General features: G+C 45.1%; 2 protein-coding genes across 4 annotated transcripts in view; one reads left to right on the top strand and one right to left on the bottom strand.

The window, feature by feature from the left end:
* The first annotated feature begins 2338 nt into the window (after window positions 1-2338).
* On the top strand, window positions 2339-19531 carry LOC116958520 (uncharacterized). Of its 3 annotated transcripts, XM_076073707.1 has the most exons (8): window positions 2339-2784; window positions 3852-3901; window positions 4689-4869; window positions 5284-5429; window positions 6674-6985; window positions 16884-17024; window positions 17515-17608; window positions 18618-19531. In XM_076073707.1, the coding sequence occupies exons 1-6, from the start codon at window positions 2768-2770 to the stop codon at window positions 16889-16891; spliced, it is 714 nt and encodes a 237-aa protein (XP_075929822.1). In that variant the 5' UTR covers window positions 2339-2767; the 3' UTR covers window positions 16892-17024; window positions 17515-17608; window positions 18618-19531. The 3 variants fall into 3 exon arrangements, with proteins under 3 accessions (XP_075929822.1, XP_075929819.1, XP_032837061.2); XM_076073704.1 differs by having other exon boundaries at window positions 16884-17608; XM_032981170.2 differs by lacking the exons at window positions 16884-17024; window positions 17515-17608; window positions 18618-19531 and adding an exon at window positions 8016-11519 and having other exon boundaries at window positions 2340-2784.
* BAX (BCL2 associated X, apoptosis regulator) overlaps window positions 11680-19533 on the bottom strand; it is a 57214-nt gene continuing 49360 nt past the window's right edge. Inside the window, exon 7 of the mRNA XM_032981205.2 lies at window positions 11680-14061. Within this exon, the coding sequence (XP_032837096.2) occupies window positions 13936-14061 (126 nt within the window). The 3' untranslated portion in view covers window positions 11680-13935. The remainder of the gene's footprint in view (window positions 14062-19533) is intronic.

Genomic DNA, 19533 nt, shown 5'->3' with positions numbered 1-19533 from the left:
ATCAAGAAGTGCTATTCTATTCACGCTTCTTTGAAACCTCTGCACCTTTTGTTCCATGTTCATTCTCAGAAAGATCAAAATGTGCCAAAGGGATGATTAATCATAATCTTAGTTCTTTCGGTAAAGTCACGTTGAAGAGAAACAATAAAATAATAAATATATAAAGCAATAAAAATGATCACGACGTTTCGACCATAACACAAACGGTCGTCATCAGGTAAAGGATGATGAATCGTCACGATTCACGGGTCGCGATTTGATTCAATGATTATTATCAACCCTCTTTAAAAACACTGCGGTGATTGTATAGCGGCCTCCAGTGGCTGCAGGGGGCACCAAGTGTGACCCGTTTACGTACAAGAAGTATGGAGAGAGAAACAAAATTCCGTCAGATTCGTGCACGCGCGATTCGATACACGCAGCGTGAGGTTCAGCATTGCCGTGAATCGATTCATCGTCCCGTAAGCATCCGGTGAAACTGGCAACTTGCATGATTTCAAACGCCGCAGTAATATTGCTACATGCTGCCCCCTGCTGTTAGCAGAGCCTTCAGCAGAAGTTGGCCCGTGAAATATTTGGGGAGGGGAGAGACAGCCCAGGACGCCAGATTGGTTGTGGTCTGTACCCCCTACGGTGGCAAATGCTACCAGTGTCCACCACGGGCAGTGTGCAGAAAAGCCCTATTATCCGCAACTAATTCGCGAGCAATCACAGAAGTCAGGAAGGCCTGGCCAGGTAAAATCGCGGATCGGTCAAATCCCGTATACTCTATGTAAAGACATTACATATAATAGGGTCGCGGATAATCGACGTTTCGTCGGACAGAAACTGTGCTCTTAAGAACTGACGTGTCGGAATATTTTGATTGAACAGCTTCAAGTGATCTCATAGTGTATCTCGGTTGCGTGATTTACAGTTTCACCGATGTATCTGCCTTAACCCCTCTTTGCATTTCAACTCCCAGGTCTCCAAATGGTGCACATCTTAGGGTTCTCACCACGGTTCCAAAACAGGGCCCAGTACTCTTCAGACTCGAAATCAATTAAATCTCCTTCAATCAATAACCTGTCGGTTCCTTTAACATTCTACACATCATTTCGTTCATCTATCCATTCGTTCGTTCGTTCGTGCATCCACCAAACCGCTGATTGTGCAACCAAAGAATGTATTGATTAGAGGCTGACCGAAACTGAATTTCTGGCCGAAACCGAAACCAGAACGAAAGTTAAAAAAAAACTTTAGGCCGAAACCGAAAGTTTAACTCCACTGTCGACCGAGACCGAAAGGTATAACCGAAGTTACCGAACACAAGATTGATTAAATGTCATGATGCAATGCTACTTTAATTCAAAATAAATCTAGAACTAATCATTCATAGCCTGCAGTAAGAGTCGCTAAATATCAAATCTTTAGGTGTTATTTATTTAGTAATTATATCCAAACAAACGAATGTTGTAGTTAAGAAACAACAGTTTTTCCGCATTCAGCCAGAGAGGCTGCCGTCTGTTGACCGGTCGTATCTACATTAGCTGCTGACGTGCGTGTACGTGTGTGTGTGTGTTTGTGTGTACGTGTGTGTTTGCAGCCTATTGTATAGGATTGCCTAGCGCCGACTGACCGGCCGATAGGCAGAATGATAGACGTAGCACTAGCGTTATATTATAAAAATAGATCTTTGGTTGACTAATGACGACCGAAAGTCGATATCAGTTTCGACCGAAACTGAAAGTATGCCGAAAGAAGCCATTTGCCAACTTTCAGCGCCGAAACCGAAACCGAATTTCGGTCGGCCTCTAGTATTGATCGCAATTCATTCAACCATGAATGCATACCAACCATGCGTCTATGAAATTGATAAATCACTTTATTTTTCTAACTCAGTAATCAAACCATATATTAATTCACCAATTCACCCACCCTTCCATGCTATGTATTACCTATCCATTAATAATTAATTCACTCACTCCAATCCAATCCATGCATTCATTCATTATAAACTCATTCATCCACCCATTCATTCATTCACCCAACCACGAAAGCCGTGGGGGGGGGGGGGGGGAGGATACACCCACATGGACCCACAACCCCCCGTGGATAAGAAGCTGCCAACCGATCATTTGCGTACCGCATTCGTTAACACATTCACCCGCTATTTCTGCCTTACTTGACGCAATCCACAACATTTGCATATTTGAAAAAAACAACCCTGCCTCATCCCAGTACATTAATTATTTGTACACATTTGAAACGAGATTAAACCAATACTTAAAATATTATAAACGTAGGTTTTGAAATTGTACCGTGACCACCACAACTGAATCGGGCGGCATTACGAAAGTGCTTGCGAGGAAACGGGCGGTTTGTCGCCCCCGTGCGTTGCAAAGGCCGTTTTCGCAAACTCCGCAACGCGTTAATCGCCAAATGTTTATATTTTTTTAATAAATATTAAACGTTCACTTTCCTCACGTTTGAGGAAATCACCTTCATCACTATTGTTACTGCCGTCACCGCGGCTCTTATCCGCGGTTTTTTTATTGTTATTTCATGCGCCGTAACCTAAAGAGGCAGGCAGGCCTTTTCAGCTCATGGCGGAGTTTTTCGTTGCCTTCACCCCCTGAAGCGAGCGCGAGGTTCTGCCGAGCTGCAGGCGATTAATGAATGAGCGCTAATTAAAGGGGGCCGCTAAGAGTTGGATTGCTCGGCTTAATTGGTCTCGTCGTGGTTGTTTTATTGGGGGGGGGGTGAGCGGATTTTAACTTGAATCGACATGTCCCGATCACTCAGGTACGTGAGCGGCAGTCGTCTCTGAGCTCGGTCACATTTTGATTTAAAGCTTTCGTGACTGCAGGGATTCGTATTCTTGGTTCTTTCGGTAAAGTCACGTAGAAGGGAAACAATAAAATAAAAAATGTGTTATTAAAATAATGAAAATTATTTTTATTATTAAAATAATATAAAAAATATCTTTAAAATAATAAAAAAATATGTATAAAATATATACAGTCAATAAAATAATACAATAATATGTATAAAACAAAAATTCTCACGACGTTTCGACCATAACACAAACGGTCGTCATCAGGTGTGTCGGTTTGCATCAATTTATTTTTAAACGGTGTATTTATAAAAAAAAAGTCAGCGCCACGCGCAGCGATTTGGCAGTTTATTTAGAAGGACTAGTCCATCTATGTTCTGAAAAGAGGAGGGGGGAGACGAAAAATTAATGTATGTTGTCTGAAAGCCACTGTAAGCGTGAACAATCAATTAAGACCTGAAATGGTTTATCAAATCTTTCCAATGATTGCTAAGCTAGAATCCATCTTCTCGGTTGAAATTGTCTCTGTGCATGTATATGTGGATAGCCTCATGAACGAATCTCTCATGGTAGCCAGATGGCTTACAAAGAACCTCTGTCTTGGAACAGCAAAATTAACTATCAACCGTGCTAATCGGAGATGCGATTGGTTTGGCGCATCGATGTTGATTGACCGATGGTGGGCCACACGCTGCGTCACGTTGACTGATCGGCAGAGTGCCACGTCAATCGATGACATTGATTGGTATGTGGGATCAGTTGGGAGAGTTGTTGGTGGGCTCCGTGTTAGGGCACTTCATTGGCATAGCTTTACGTTCATTGATTGGACTCGTGTCATGTTCATCGATTATGACGAGTTTCAATGCGGCGTCAATGTCATTGATTGGCAACTTGCTTCGCATTGTGTCATTGTAATTCAGTGCCACAGGTGTTCTTGGCAGTACAGCAAGTAGGCTCGTGAATCCGTGTACGTAATAACGTGAGCTATTCCTTAATTAATCTGTAATTGTTTTTTTTATCCCAATGATTATTGCAGAATCAAGAAAGCAGTTGATTACACTCAGCCTAAGGACTTTGAAGACGATGGTGAGTAGAATGGGGGGGGTATCTATATATACATGATGTTTATGGGCAGATGACGTGATGGACAGTAAGTGATGGTTATGATTATTATATTGTTATTATGGTCATTGACTCGTTCGCTTAGTGAAATAATTAAAAGTAATTTCATTACCAAAGTTAAATAACAGATCCATCCACAATGGGGGCTACCGTGGGGCAATGGTGAGCACGATAGGCTTGCAATCCCAGAAGCCGCTGGTTCAATCCCATATCCCGGTGCGGCAAGTTAAAAAAAACGTGGCAAGTTTCTTAAATCTCCTCCCCACCTCTCTTCCACCCAGCAGTGTAAATTAGTTCACCACGGTTGATCGTGTGTGGTCGTGGAAAGTGTGGGCACTTTCCCACCTCTACCAATGTGTCTGACCAGCATGGAAGAGTAGGCAATTTACTCATTACAGCTCCCTCTTGTGGAGGCCCTTTCCACCAGCAAGTGAGTGTAAGGTTGCACCTTTACCTTTTGTACGTTGTGTGCATGTATGTATGTTGAACTTCTTTCGCACCGTACGTAGCCAACCTTGCTAATCGGAGGTGCGCACAAGGGTGTAGTGCCACACGGTGATTTGGGCAGCCGTACTGTTTGTACGTTCACGTGTGCCAGTCAATGCATTCATCACTAAAATCCCACTGTAAACAATTGCCAGTTCCTGACTTTCATAACCGCGATTTGATTCTGAAAATGGTTATCGGTTTAACAACCCTGCGATGTACACGCATCAATGTGTCTGTGTGCGTGTGTGTTACATCACCACAGACGATGATTTCTCATCGGCCTCTCTTCCGCCAAGCAAAAGATCTCGGGTGGTGACCAATTCTGACGATGGAGATGGCAACAAGGCAAAGAGAAAGCCTGAAAAGAGGGCCTTGAGCGGAACCAAGAAGTCCAGTCAAGACACGGCCTTGAACACAGCAGCAAAAACAGCAAGAGACGAAAGGTAATAATAACATTTCAAAGAGTACATTATAATTGTGCCGTTACATCATGTCATGAGATAAAAACATGTCCCTTTGGAACGCTCACCAGGCGGAGTGCATCGCCTCATCATTTTTTCCAGTTCAGCGTTTTTTGGATTGTTTTTGTTACATCTCATGGGTTCGCAGTTGCTTCCTACAGTCACTAGTAGCCACTACATTCACCTCAATGGTAACAAAATAACAGATTCTTGAGCCGAATTGCAATCCTAAATCGTGACAATCCATCAGGAGGGCAATTCCTTCCATGCCTAGTTTGGATTCCCTCCTTGCAGCTGATAACATTATTGCACCGCCCACACCAGCCACTGTGCAGTTGCCCACACCAACCTCTGTGCATTGTCGTTTGCATTCGCACTTTGCGCCACTCTGCGCAGACCATCCCTGGATGAGCGTCTCTTTGAGAGGGACCTCAAGAAGGTCCTTGCCCTCGCTGGCGATCAGGCGGAAATCGCGGTGTCTTCGCGGGAGAGTTCACAGGAAGCCATGGGCAGTGCCAACGTCAACTCCGACGACGCACCCGGTATGAGATTCTACAAATTTGTGGCTTTCTGTATGTTTACACGTGTGTGGACATGTATAGTGCACACTGCCAACACCAGTAACGATTATATGAACCAGTCCAGGGCCTCTCCTAGGTCGACTGAGCCGCAAATGAGTACCTGGTGCAATTCCAGGCATGGTGCTGACCATCCACCCCCACGTGTTCTGTGCCGACCTTCATAGGTGCTCGCTAACAGCAGTTGCCACAATAGCCTGTGAATGGCTATACTGGGAATCTATGTGTTTGTACGATGGCGAAATGTTAACTACCTCGCCCGGCGAAATGTTAACTACCTCGCCCGGTATGCAGGAGGTCATGGGTTCAATCCCTACCCTGATGCCTGTATATTTGGAGTTTGTATGTTATCCCCATGGTCACGTGGATTTTTCTCCGGGTCCTCCGGTTTTCCCCTCCACATTTAAAATCAACATGCATTTAGCATATTTGGCTGTTATACATTTCCACATGATAATAAGCCACTTGCGTGAGCTATCATTTGTGATAACCAAGTAGCTTCTGAAGAAGAGATATATAGCTCAGTGGGTCTTACTTGATAAAAAAAAGTGTGTAGTGCCACACCATGTTTAGTTTACATGGTCGTGCAAGGCCACTGATGATGCTGATTTGTTGCCCTCTGTTCAAACCAGAGGGCAACATCTTCTACACCAAAGTTTCCTGCTGGCTTTTTCCTAAATTGTCTTCTTGATTTGTTTTTATAGTCGAGATACTTCGCGAGATACTTCGTGTCTAAATGCAACCACATTTTAAGATGTGGGATGAAGTAGTCCGTTAAAATTGCAGAGTCTCTATTTAAGGATCCGCACAACCATTACAACAAACAGCTCTTACCTTGCAGTTACACACATAGGCTGTGTTCTGGGCTGTCTCTTGTGATGCTGCAGCATCATTAGTGATAACAATTATCTTAAGTTGACTCTGCAGCACTATTACTATCGTACTATGCCTGATGTACATATTATGTGCCTGAATTTTTTTTTCAAAAGTAATATTTGACAGACATTCAATATGTGCCATGACCACATTGGAATACGTGGTTTTATTTTGAGTTGGAAAGTAATTCTGATCGATCAGAAATATGAAACTACAGTGACCACAACAAGCAAACACATTTTGTATATGATAAAACATTACTCTGTTTTTAAACCTTTTTATATGTATTTGTTCCTTCGAATTATATTCCCGATCGCGTCACGCCGCACCAGACGACGAGACGGGCGAGTCCTCAGAGTCTGCTGGGGAGTCGGACAGCGATGACAGGGACAACAAGAAGCCCGTCAGGAGGTCCAAGGCGCCCAGGACCACTGCTGCCGCCACCGCCGCGGACAGGAGAGGGACCAAAGCAGCCGTGGCCAGGGGCGGCAGAACAAAGGGCGCGGCACGTGGAGCCAGGGCGGATGTTGGGCCAGATCCTGCACCTCGACAATCACCGAAACGCAGCCCCCCGCCTGTCCTCAATAAAGCCAGTGTCACAGCTCGTGCCACGGCATCGCGTAAACCCAAGTGGGTTCCTCCAGGTAAGGAAAAAGCATCGGACCACGACTGGCACAAGCACACATGTTTCTAACTCCCATTGATTATCCATTCTTTCACGTTTTCCCATGATGAAACCATTCATGAATGTGCCTGATCTCCACTGGGTCTAGGAAGCTCAGCAGGTGTTTGAGCCTGCTTAGTACCTTGATAAGTGATGACCACCAGAGCTTTCCAGGTGATGTAGGTGTGAGACTGCAAGATGGTCTGGACGTGGCAGTGCTGAGTGTTGTTACCTCATATGCGAGACTCACGACGGAGCGGAAAACACGAGGACGTCCACTGCGGAGATGGAGCGAGGATATCGGAGTGTGTGCTAGATTCATCGTGTGAGTGTGAGGGATGGCGACAGCTTGGGGAGGCCTTCATCTAGCAGTGGATAGAGAATGTCTGATGATACATACGATATGCTAATGGTGCAGACAAAACTCTTCAAAGGAGGCAGAAAACACAAAACGAGAATATGTTTTCGAATCGAATTGTGACTCCAAATAAAGACATTCTTCTAATTAAATTTTGATTTAAAGCTTTCGTGACTGCAGGGATTCATATTCTTGGTTCTTTCGGTAAAGTCACGTAGAAGGGAAACAATAAAATAATAAAAAATATTTTTAATAAAATAAAAAAAAATTGTAAATTAATAATAAAAATATTTTTATTATTATTTTATTGTTTCCCTTCTTCGTGACTTTACCGAAAGAACCAAGAATATTTCTTCTAATTACTTTGGAGGAGTCAGTGGTCACATGGCAACTAAATATGTGTAATCCTCAGAGCAAATAGAATATATATTTTTTTAAACCCCGATAGCTTGCAGTCCTTTGATTATCCGCTCATGGACGAAGGCTCCTCCATGCCACAACAGTCACCAACAATAATAAGGATGACTTAAAAAATATTAAATGTGAGTTAGCATGTGTTACTCTCGTAGCCTAACCCCAACAACATCCTTTAACCACCCGTCGTGCGACCAACATATTTCACATCTGAATTTCCTTTTCTGCTCAATTACAGCTGCAGCGAGTAAAAACAATGGCCTGTCACCGGGCACAACAAACCAATCGCCAGGTCCGACCTTGCGTCTTGGCCTCTCGAAACGAGCCAAGCTGACGCCACTCCACCCCGGTTCTACGTGAGACTGCCACGGACCACCACGGCCCGCCACAGCCGCCAGCCACTGATTCTTTCCACATGCCATGGACTGTCCCACAGTCAGCCAACTAAGCCATTCCACTTGCCACGGTCTGCCACTGATGCATCGCCAAATACCAAGCACTGCCACAGTCTGCCACTGAACCATGGATTTGTCTGGGACAAGCACTGACCCATGCATCTGCCAAGTGCTACTACCACTGACAGCCCAAGTGCAACTCAACTTGCCATTACTCAACATATACAAGACCCGCCATGCCTCAATAGGTATGGTCTGCTGTAAGCTAACCTGACTTGCCACGAGTGCACTATCTGCCTTACAAGCGACTGTAGAGATTGCCACAGCCCGCAGTGAGGTGACTGCTATCTGCCTGCAGCCACGGTCTAAAACGTGGCTGCGAGACTGACTTGAACCACCACCGAAGTCAACTTCACCTGCCATGGCGTTTCCCTGGCTGCCCTGACAGCTGAAATCTGAAGCACGGTTTAACAGTGAAATCCCTTTATTCCATTTTAATAGCACGTTTTTTTTAGCACGTGGTTGAAAATCATCTGAATAACTTAGTTTTAATGATTTTTGTTCGAGTCTGTAGAGCAGTTTAGTTCTGAATTTTGCATACTGTTATATACCACGAGTATTTGGTGTAAACTTTGACGCAAGACCGGTTATAATTCCGTATGACGTCGCGAGATATTGCCTGGACTCTCACTCGGTTTCGGGAAACTAGAAATGTTTTCATCCTGGGCTCATTGCACAACTCTCAACCCATTGTCCCGAAATTTAAAGATGTGACCCAAAACTCAAACGGCTGTTATCTTGCAGCTACATACCGAGATTGTGTTCCCAGGACATGCAGCCGAGGTATGCGTCTGCAAGAGAAGAGCTTCAGATTTTCCTCGCATTCCGTGGGTTCGGTTCGTGCGATTTTGCGCTGTATATGGGGCGAGCCTATTTATACCCAAAATTCGTTATATGCGGTTTCAATTCACTCATGTGCAGCTGTGCGGTCGGACGTGGGAAACATTGTGTGCGTGTACTGTACACGCTACTCGGCAGGCAGCTGTATCCTTGTGCGGTTTTGCTTTGTGTACCCTTTTTTGGAACGCATCTACTACTACTACCGCACAAATCGAGGAAAACCTGTACTTGTTATTTTTTACTTGCATCTAGAAGGGTTTAGGGGTCTGGATGCAATGTGGCTTCGTGCTCCTTTACCACAAGACATTCCAAACTCCTTCACTCAGAAATACAATCCACGTTTTAATATACTGTATACACAAATAAGATTAGTGCAGCAACAGGTAAAGGGTTTGTTTGTATTTTCATGGAGAAGACCGGCCAATGTATCAAGCTGGACTGTACAGGGGCCCGAGATGTGGACATTGAATGTCGTATCTTTTATAAGACATTGCATAAGAAAACTGTATTATGTCAGTCTATATAAAGCAATTCGGTTGATTAAAAAAAAACGGTTTTTAATATGGTTCGTGAGTGAAAAAGGAAAATCTCGACGTCAGTGGCCTCAAACGGTTGTTGTGATGGTAGTCAAGGCAGCCGTGGCTGAGACCTTGCTAATGCTTTACCTATGGTGAGTGGTCTCTCCGTGGAGCTGATACGATGTGCTGTGTGCTGGGCATGTACATTGTTCCATCTATTGACATCGATTAGGGTTACCTACATCGATTTCAGCGTTATAAAAATGTGTAACTGTTTACGTAAATTACCTGGAAATCATATACTCGTGGAATTTTTGTCTAATGGAACCAGCAAGATGTGACGGAATACAAAATACGAAACAGGAAATATAGTAAATGAGTATTCAAGCGACAAAAAAATAACAATTTCTTGAATCATAATCATAGCTCGATTCCTGACAGTTCATTAAATGACTGGCAAGGTGAATCGTACTTGATACACACACAAACATACTGGATTACCGCTCCGTTTTCGGCTTGTCGTGCCCGCGAAAGAAGCTGTTTGCATGGTTGCGTGATTTCGTTTTCTTTTTCGTCGTGCTCATTTGCTGTGAACGTGTGCGAAATGGGCAACTAAAGCCACGTTGCAGAGTTCACCATGGAAACGACAAACTAATCAAAACTGTCATTTTGTTGTTGCGTGGCACGAAGGATGAGAATCCACGATCGCTCGCCAGTGTTTTGTCAGGCTTGGCCGCGTGTTGATCGGCATGATGTCCGATGTTTCACTGCACGTGGTACAAGCCGAAAACGCGCGAGAGAGCCACACAGCAGCATAATCGCGGAAACCTGCATTGCTCCCGCACAACTGCGCAGAAAAGTGTGCGGGCATGGGCATAAAATTGTCTTCTGATAACACAAAAGAGATTGATGTTTCCAAGTGGTATTTATTTAAGTTGCGGCAACCTTGTACCTCCGTTATAATCGTACTTGTAATCCGCCCAATTGTATAATAATTTATTTACCCGAGGCAGCCTCAACGAATCTTAAAGTGTTTGTTTTTTGAGGGTCCTACATTGCAATGTTTTGCTATTTCATGAATATTTTTTTGTCACGTGTGGAAGACGTTAACAGCTGAAAGTATCATCGTTTTCATACGCTGTTATGATCCAATGACCAATGGTGTTGCGCATATCTGTGCTTGGAAGTCCATGTCGCTCTCAAATTCCACATTCCCATGGCAGGATAGTGCGAATGATAACAGAGCCCTTCTAAATCATCACATTCAGCCTGTATGCCTGAATTGTACTTGCAAATCATCCATTGGCATGCCAAATATTAACTTGACCGTTTACTGTACGGTTTCCTCTGTACTGCGACTACATCTTAAAACGCTGTACACACAACACGGACGTGCACATAGTGGGAACATGAGACAGATATGGTTATTTAGGCTGTGTTCAGTGAGAATGGGAGATGGAGGAGGAGACGTCAGGGAAGAGAGGGTAAGAAGGCACTTCATTGGGAAGTTATAGACAGAAGAGAAGAGAGTGGCATTCAGCCTGCACCTGAACACTTAAATATCACCAAAGCAGAAAAGTATAAATTCGACATTTTCTGGATACGTTTGCATCATTTATACTTTTGGGTCCCAGTATACGCAGACTCCTCAATGTCCATATACTCAGTGCCGTTTTCCGAATGGGCCACACCCCTTGCTGTTTAGTTAAATAAATGCCGCTTGGGAAACATTGGTCAGTCATCTGGACGACTTGACAAACTCAACTTAGTTTCCTTTCAGCGACCGAATCCCCTGAGCCCTTTAATGTACTGTATTATTAATTGTGTGAACATCTTTTAAAGCATGTTTTATTATCAATGAATATATTAAATTACACATGCGTCTTGTAATGAAGAAGAGGTATTTGTGAATAAAACGTGTTTATTGGCGTTGTTGAGTGTTTAGTAATTATTTTCGCTTGTGGCAGTCAAATGCATCTGTGCGTGTGCAATTATATTCATGCAACCCGCATGTCCAGCCACCACATGCCGAAGCAGCTTCTGTTCGGCTGGATAGAGGCGTCTAAACGGCAGTGGCACGGGCTAGAGAAGCGATGGCCTGATGTGGAAGGATGTGGAGTTGATTGGACTTGTCGATGACCGGTACCAGTAGTGTCAAGATCGGCCACAGTGGGGGAGGTTCGTGAAGAATGCTGCTGGGGAGTAGGAGGCAGTCTCCCTTCAGCCACAACGGGGGTAAAGGAACGACGCTCACAACCACAAGCAGAGCGTCGGGTGGATAAAACATTAAGAGAACTGGCACAGTGGGGAGCACAGTCGGTGCATCTGCCAGTCATCTCAGTTGACCCATGGCACCAGGGTCTGTTCCGTGATCACCTGCCAGCGGGCCTTCGACACTTCACGTGACCTCAAGGGGCACCTAGCATGGCACAAGCGCCGTGGTGACGTCGCCGCCACTTAGTCGTGAACAGCGGCTGGTATATCCACCTGCACGCGAAAACTCGATATGGATTTTGTTGCCTCAATTGGAGCTATGAATGAACTACAACTGATTCTGCGAGCATCTCTAATTCACCTTCCGTGAGATGTGTATTTTTTGTGAATTTTCCCCAATTCTATCCAATTGTGCTATTGGAATCGTGTTATGAGACCAAGTGTCCATTTGGATCTTGTCGAGCAGTGGCACCCCTTCGTATTCGAGAACGGCCCACAGAACGGCGGAATCACATGGCTAACCTCTAAGATCCCTTCAAGTGACGTTATACGGTAGTACTTTCTCAGCCACCCTGCCACACGAGTACAATAGCGCTAATCCCTTGATAGTAAAACCAATTTTTTGAAATCTCAAATCTTAACAATGGCTAAATCAGACGCAGAAACACATTTCCCATGATGGGGTGTTGTGTGTGTGCATTGATGACTGGCCTGACACCATCAACTCACTACACTTGTGAATGCAGTTTAATCACGGACGGGCTGGCTGAAACTCAAGACTCAAATTCAGCTCAGCTCAACAAATATCCCCGAATTCTTGAGCCCATCCAGCATGTCACCTATCACGTGGTGTCACGCTATAAAAATGTGAACGAACATCTTTTTTTCCTTCTACTACGCGGGGGAGTGACGGGTTTACCTTGTTTACGTTTACACGTGCGCGCTCGTCACCTTTCCACTTGGCGTTCAGAGAGAAATCCCCCACCGCTGTCATCGGTCGAAAACGTCAGCAGTGACGCTCAGCGCAACGAAATATTGGTGCGAAATTCTACCCCTCCCTACGGTGAAAAAGCCAGACCTTCGTTGGCTATGGGCAACGACTTAGAACGATGATAGCGATGCCCGTTCGTTTTACCCAGGATAGGCTCACCGAGTCTCAAGACTCGTTTTTTTAACGAGGGTCCTGCTAACAATTAGGATGTTTGGCCAATCTCCGTATCAAATCGATCGGTCCATGGCATGCATCGTTCCACCCGTAATAATGTGCGGTAAGGTTTCACCAGCCTGCAATGACAAACGTGGGTGAAGTATGGCGAAATAACCCCCCCACACACACACAACACCTCATGCTCCGCACAGCGTAGGGAAACCCTCATGCAGCAGCGGATTTACAAACGGGCCACCTTGGCAAATGGTGAAGGTGTAACACAGACAAATATCTCCTCCCCCCCCCCACTTCATAACATCTGAAACAGACGGTTGAAGCAAGTGCTGTAGGCCGGCACGGCACTACGAGGGGGTGGGTGGCTTAACAACCAGGCCCGGCCGCCTTTGTCTCCCCAGTGTTGATGTTTACACATTTTAAGACGGGAGTCGACCTCAGGGGGTTCGGTCAGGACCACTTCGGATATATTCGTCACCGCTGCTGGTGGCCGTGAGCGGGGAATCGAATTCTGATCGCCGGGTTCGTTGGCGCAGTGCCGATCACCCCCAAAGCAACTGGGTGAAGGGGTCGGCTCTTGAAATTGACTGCTTCGTGAACTTATTCATTAAGGACGACCCTCTCGTATTCACCACCACAGTGCATTGCGGCTTTTGAAATATTGATTACACGCATTTTTTTTTTAACACCGCATTCGCAAACAAACAAAAAACATGCTCTCCTTGTTATTTTATGTTTTCCGATCTCCCCTGGTCTATGATTATAACTACGACGTCATCATTACAATCAACACCAATTGTCGCGTCTCACGACTTGACGTCGCTGCTTGCTTAGTGACAACAAGAGTTTGTTGTCAAAGGTGGATGACCCACCCCCCTCCTTACCGGAGAGAGAGGCTGTAATGTCCCAAGTCGTAAAACCTCCGTCTATAAACCGAGTTTCGCACGGGGCAATGTCCTTCAACCTTTGCTACACGGAAGACAGCAGTCCGGCCCCTCTAGACGTGCTGTCTGCTTGCTGCTGCTGAGGCTGATGGTGGTGGTGGATTGGGCTTTCGCAAGATTCTGTATTGCTCTCTCCATCTGCCAAGAGATGCTGAAAGAGAAAGAAAACACAACGCCCAAGGAGACACTTGCGACACGTCACACGTGTGACAGGTCACATAGGTGGCACAGGTGTGCATATATAGACCGAGAGGCTGGCGAGCTGCTTCAGTATAGCCCGTGAACAAAACAAAACGCTGCCTCTGTTTAAGCGTGGCAGAAAATAAGAAGTATTTATATATACACTGCAAACTGCAGAGTTAAGATGTCTCTCAATCAACTTGACCAAGGCTTTGGGAAAACTACGCTCTTTGCTGACAGGTGAGTCCTCACTTCGTCGAACAACCCTTAATCCGTTCTGGAATTATATATTGTTGGTAAAACAAAGTTATACGGAGGTAAAGGCGCAGCCCTGCAATTGCTTCCTCGGGCCACTGCTGGTGGAAGAAGGGCCTCCTCCACTTGACAAGAGCTCGAGTCTAGAGAGGAGGGTTGTTTGGCCTACTCTTCCACGCCGGCCTGGCGTCTTGGAGAGTGGCGGGAGTCCCCACGATTCACGTGACCGCGCGTGACCCGCCGATCGGCCGCGGTGTTTACACTGCTGGGTGGATAGATGCGATTGTAATGATCATCTTCATCAACGCGAATGGATTTGGTTGGTGTCACTCAGGCTGAAGTATGACGATTTATAATGACGACGAGTGTAATTCATGCTGTAAAGTAAACCTCGCGTCTGTCTGCACGGCAACGTCTCAATAAATACCATAGGCTTTATCAGGTGACTCCACTGTGCCCGCAGTGTTAATGGAGAGAAAAACGTAACCCAAAGCAATTGTAACTTGATAGTATTTTTTTGGTCATTAACGAAGCTTCAAACTCAGGTGGGGCAACAGCCCGTTTAACTATCCTTCTCGCCTGCACCGTCTCCCCGTGTGCAGCGTCTTTCTCGTTTGTATTGTCTCGTTTGTATTGTTTGTCTCGTTTGTATTGTCTGTCTCGTTTGTATTGTTTGTCTCGTTTGCAGTCTGTCACGTTTGCATTGTCTTTCTCGTTTGTATTGTCTGTCTCGTTTGTATTGTCTGTCTCGTTTGTATTGTCAGTCTCGTTTGTATTGTCTTACTCGTTTGTATTGTTTGTCTCGTTTGCAGTCTGTCACGTTTGCATTGTCTCGTTTGTATTGTTTTTCTCGTTTGCATTGTCTGTCTCGTTTGTATTGTCTTTCTCGTTTGTATTGTCTGACTCGTTTGCATTGTCTGTCTCGTTTGTATTGTCTGTCTCGTTTGTATTGTCTTTCTCGTTTGTATTGTCTGACTCGTTTGCATTGTCTGTCTCGTTTGTATTGTTATTCTCGTTTGCATTGTCTTTCTCGTTTGTATTGTTTGTCTCGTTTGTATTGTCTGTCTTGTTTGTATGGTCTGTCTCGTTTGTATTGTTTGTCTCGTTTGTATTGTCTATCTCGTTTGCATTGTCTGACTCGTATGCATTGTCTGTCTCGTTTGTATTGTCTGTCTTGTTTGTATTGTCTGTCTCGTTTGTATTGTTTGTCTCGTTTGTATTGTCTATCTCGTTTGCATTGTCTGACTCGTTTGCATTGTCTGTCTCGTTTGTATTGTCTGTCTTGTTTGTATTGTCTGTCGCGTTTGTATTGTCTGTCTCGTTTGTATTGTCTGTCTCGTTTGTATTGTCTATCTCGTTTGCATTGTCTGACTCGTTTGCCTTGTCTGTCTCGTTTGCATTGTCTTTCTCGTTTGTATTGTGTCTTGTTTGTATTGTCTGTCTTGTTTGTATTGTCTGTCTCGTTTGTATTGTCTATCTCGTTTGCAGTCTGTCTCGTCTGTATTGTCTCGTTTGCATTGTCTTTCTCGTCTATGCTCTCTATCCTTTGTTCTGTATCGGAGTTTTCCCGTCTCATGCGTTCCATTCACTGAGATAACACATTTGCATTTCCTTGCATATAAATCGCGCGGCGTGACACGCGGCACTCACTTCTTGAGTAACGCAAATTGATTATGACAATCGATGGCCGTACCCTGTGCACAATAATGACAGAACTACATTCTCATCGATTGTTACTGCGTCGTCGGTGAAACCTTGCCCTTTGGTGGCCCCTGCTGGTATTGCTTCAGATGCTGAGCAGAACGAGCCACAGAGGAAAAGGATGCGTGTGAGATGGGGTTTTTTTTTCTCAGAATTCCTGTTGGAATGCATCTAAGTGGAAACTTTTCATGACTTTCCCATTCACGATGGAGGCTGGTTGTAATTACCGGCGAAACGTCTTTACTCGAATTGTAAATGTTGTGGATTTACTCTCCAACACACCGGTGTGTTGAACTAGTAACGATTTTGGCATGTCTTGTTTACATGACAAACCTTACTAATTGGCAGTGTCGGGTGGTGATGGTGGGTTTAACGACACATTTATATTTACACGATCTAACCCAAAAATCCTCTTATGGATAATATTGGTCGCAAAAGCCTACGTGTTCAACTTTCCAATTCAAGTTTCCTTAAAAAAGTGAAGGAAGACCATTGCACGAGGTTATCTGCTGGATTGGGATGCTTGGGCAATTAACTATAATTAATTGGCCAATACCACCTTCATGCATACATAGAGGACTGCAGAGCTTGGGGGAGGAAGGGAAAACTTGGTGCCTGGCTGCTGCCTATTCCCACTTGCCGGCGGCTCCTCCTTGTGCCTCTTGAGTCGTCCTTTCTCTCTTCAAGAGCGAGCAAATACTGTGCGGTCAATTACAAGTTCAAAACGTTCGTATGATTTCATACCATTATCATCCGTTATGTAAATTCGTCAACCCTTACTCCTTCCTTATTTTCTCTCCATTACCTCTCCCCTCCCTCTCTCCCTTCTATCCTCAGGTCCTTGACGTCGACGGGAGATGTGGTCGATCACCTGGGAGACGACAAGCCGAGCTCCTCGGAGTCTCCGCACCTGAGTCTGATAGCCTTGCTCCTGCGGGAGCTGGGAGATGACTTTCACAAGGAGTGCAAGCTAAGGAGGTGAGATGCAGTGGCATTTATATATAGACATATCCACACTGCATTGCTTTGCGGGCCTCTGAATCAGAATCTTTATTTAGACTGTAAGAATCCGATGAGCTATGCAGCTTTTTTTCACAGTTGTCCAGTTGGGGCGGATCAGAAAGTTACAAGAACCAATACAAACTAAGCAAGTCACTAAATAAAAATAAAACACGTAAGTACAAATTGCATAAGCATATCAATTCCTGTCAATTTTTCAAGACCAAATGCAATCTTGGCCAAGGTAGCAAAACAAACACAGTCCCAGATTACACCAAGACAACACAAAGTCCCTCAGTAAAATAAAAAGTTAACCACCGATACATGATTAAGGATGAAAGTTACAAATGACCATTTGGAAATCCGGGCCTGGCTAAGGTGCGATGTCGTGGCATTTAGACACGATGTATAAATTCACATTGTATGTGTAACGCAGACCTAACTTGTGCACGACTCTTTCCCCCGCTAGGACGTGTGGTGTCAGGGCTGCCCTCTGTGTCCCATGTTCCGTGATTTCCCAAGGGACGCTACTGCTGCTCTCCTCCTGCAACCGGATTCTGCAGGTAAAACTTCACCTGAGTTCCCATCGTCCTGCAACCTACACCAAACCATAAAATGATGGTCAAGCCCATCAGAGCTCAGACGGAGGTTTCATCCTTGTTAGTTTTTTGGACGGGTGGTGACCATCACCGGGGCTTGCCAGGTGTTTTTGGCGTTGGGCTGCGAGGTTGTGGCCTTCGGATGGCAGTGCCGAGCCGTAGGTTTTCTCCGGGTTCCCCAGTTCCCTACGACATGAAGCCAAACTCACGTTCATGGAATTGGCCAAACATCCTAATGCAATCAGCACCAGCCATCAACATGGTATTGGGATTTCGATTTAAAGCTTTCGTGACTGCAGAAATTCATTTCCTGGGTTCTTTCGGTAAAGTCACGTAGAATGGAGATAAAATAATAAAAATAACAGAATAAAATTCTCACGACGTTTCGGCCACAACACAAGTAGCCTTCCTCAGGTGAAGAAACAGGACTGTCCGGAAGACAGCGCTTGAGTGAACCCTGCCAAGCTTGGAAGCGTCTTTTAAGCTGTGTGGAACAGAGCGCCTTGACAAAGGAGTTTAGATATAAATTAGCACGTAACTGGGGGATTAGCATGCTAATTAGCATTGACAAAGGAGTTTAGATATTAGCATGCTAATCCCCCAGTTACGTGCTAATTTATATCTAAACTCCTTTGTCAAGGCGCTCTGTTCCTCCCACACAGCTTAAAAGACGCTTTCAAGCTTGGCAGGGTTCACTCAAGCGCTAACTGGGGGATTAACTGGGTGATTAGCATGCTAATTAGACTCGGTGAGGCTTTCGTGAATAAACAAATAATATCAATTATTATTAATGGAGACAACATGGTACATATTCCTTTTAAAACTCTTCAGTAAGCATCGATTAAGGCCATCACGATAAGGTGGGTGGGGGTGAGCTGGTGGAGAGGGGGAGCGTTAAATCGTCAGACAGCGAGTTATCGGCGTTAACTCTCGCTCACTCAATTGGAAATCTTTGCCACCCTCTTCTTTCCAGTCGCGGTTCAGCTGAGCGATGGGAGTCTACACGGCGGCACCGCTCTTCGACTGGAGGCCAAAGAAATGATGGCGGTTGCCGGTGGCGTAGCGTTTGGTTGGCACGGGCCCCTGGTGCAAGGAACGACAATGGGGCATCCCGTACAATATTCCGCCCCACTCTTTGCGGCCCGGCGCCTGGGTCTCAGCGCAGTTGCACTACCTGCACACTCGACGGCGACGCCACCGGACGGCATTATGGTTCATTCCAAGACGGCAGATGAACAATGACAACTTCAACTCCCTATTCATATTTATAATTGTTTCGCCCCATTTTTGCCTCCGAGAATTGCGTTGCCCTCTGCATCATGTTTTGACGAAATGAAGAGGTTGACATTTGGAACTTTCGCAATGAATCAGTGTGATGTCAGTGTGATGTCGCCGTGCGTCAGGGAAAAGCCACCGAGAGACGATGTCACACGTGACACTTCCTTGTGGATGTCCTGAAACGGGTTGGAAGGTCTCACGGCACCCCGAGGGTGCCCGAGGACTCGTTGGTACTGCCCTGGCTACCCTGGCTGCCCTGGCTGCCCTGGGGCTCGTTTGTTGTTTGTGCTTGGCATGGGGCTAGCCGCCCCCCCCCCCCGCCCAACTGCGATTAATTTGATGTCGGACAAGTATCTTGAGATGTCATTATATATGCTATATTTAAATTTTTTTGCATTTTATTTATGAACTAAGTACAGTATTTATTTATTTGCACATTACGTTAAGCATGGAATAATTTGCTCTATCTCGTCACGATAAGAATCGCTATTTAAGTAGCATCAAGACAAAGCTGCGAGACATTTTTGTGTTTTCTTCCAGAATGTTCATCAGCTAAACGCAGACGAAAGCTAAACGTGAAAATACATCAAATAAAAATGGAAAACCTCACG

This window comes from Petromyzon marinus, chromosome 3 (assembly GCF_048934315.1).
Source record: "Petromyzon marinus isolate PM22_M1 ecotype Great Lakes invasive population chromosome 3, UKy_Petmar_22M1.pri1.0, whole genome shotgun sequence".
NCBI classification, from domain to species: domain Eukaryota; kingdom Metazoa; phylum Chordata; class Hyperoartia; order Petromyzontiformes; family Petromyzontidae; genus Petromyzon; species Petromyzon marinus.
The sequence above is the reverse complement of the archived record's forward strand: the minus strand, read 5'-3'. Positions and strand labels throughout refer to the sequence as shown.

Bases quoted from the DNA above. Each gene is read 5' to 3' on its own strand.
- LOC116958520 (XM_032981170.2), top strand. The intron at 3,902-4,688 runs GTGAGTAGAATG...ACATCACCACAG, and splicing joins TAAGGACTTTGAAGACGATG to ACGATGATTTCTCATCGGCC. The intron at 6,986-8,015 runs GTAAGGAAAAAG...GCTCAATTACAG, and splicing joins ACCCAAGTGGGTTCCTCCAG to CTGCAGCGAGTAAAAACAAT.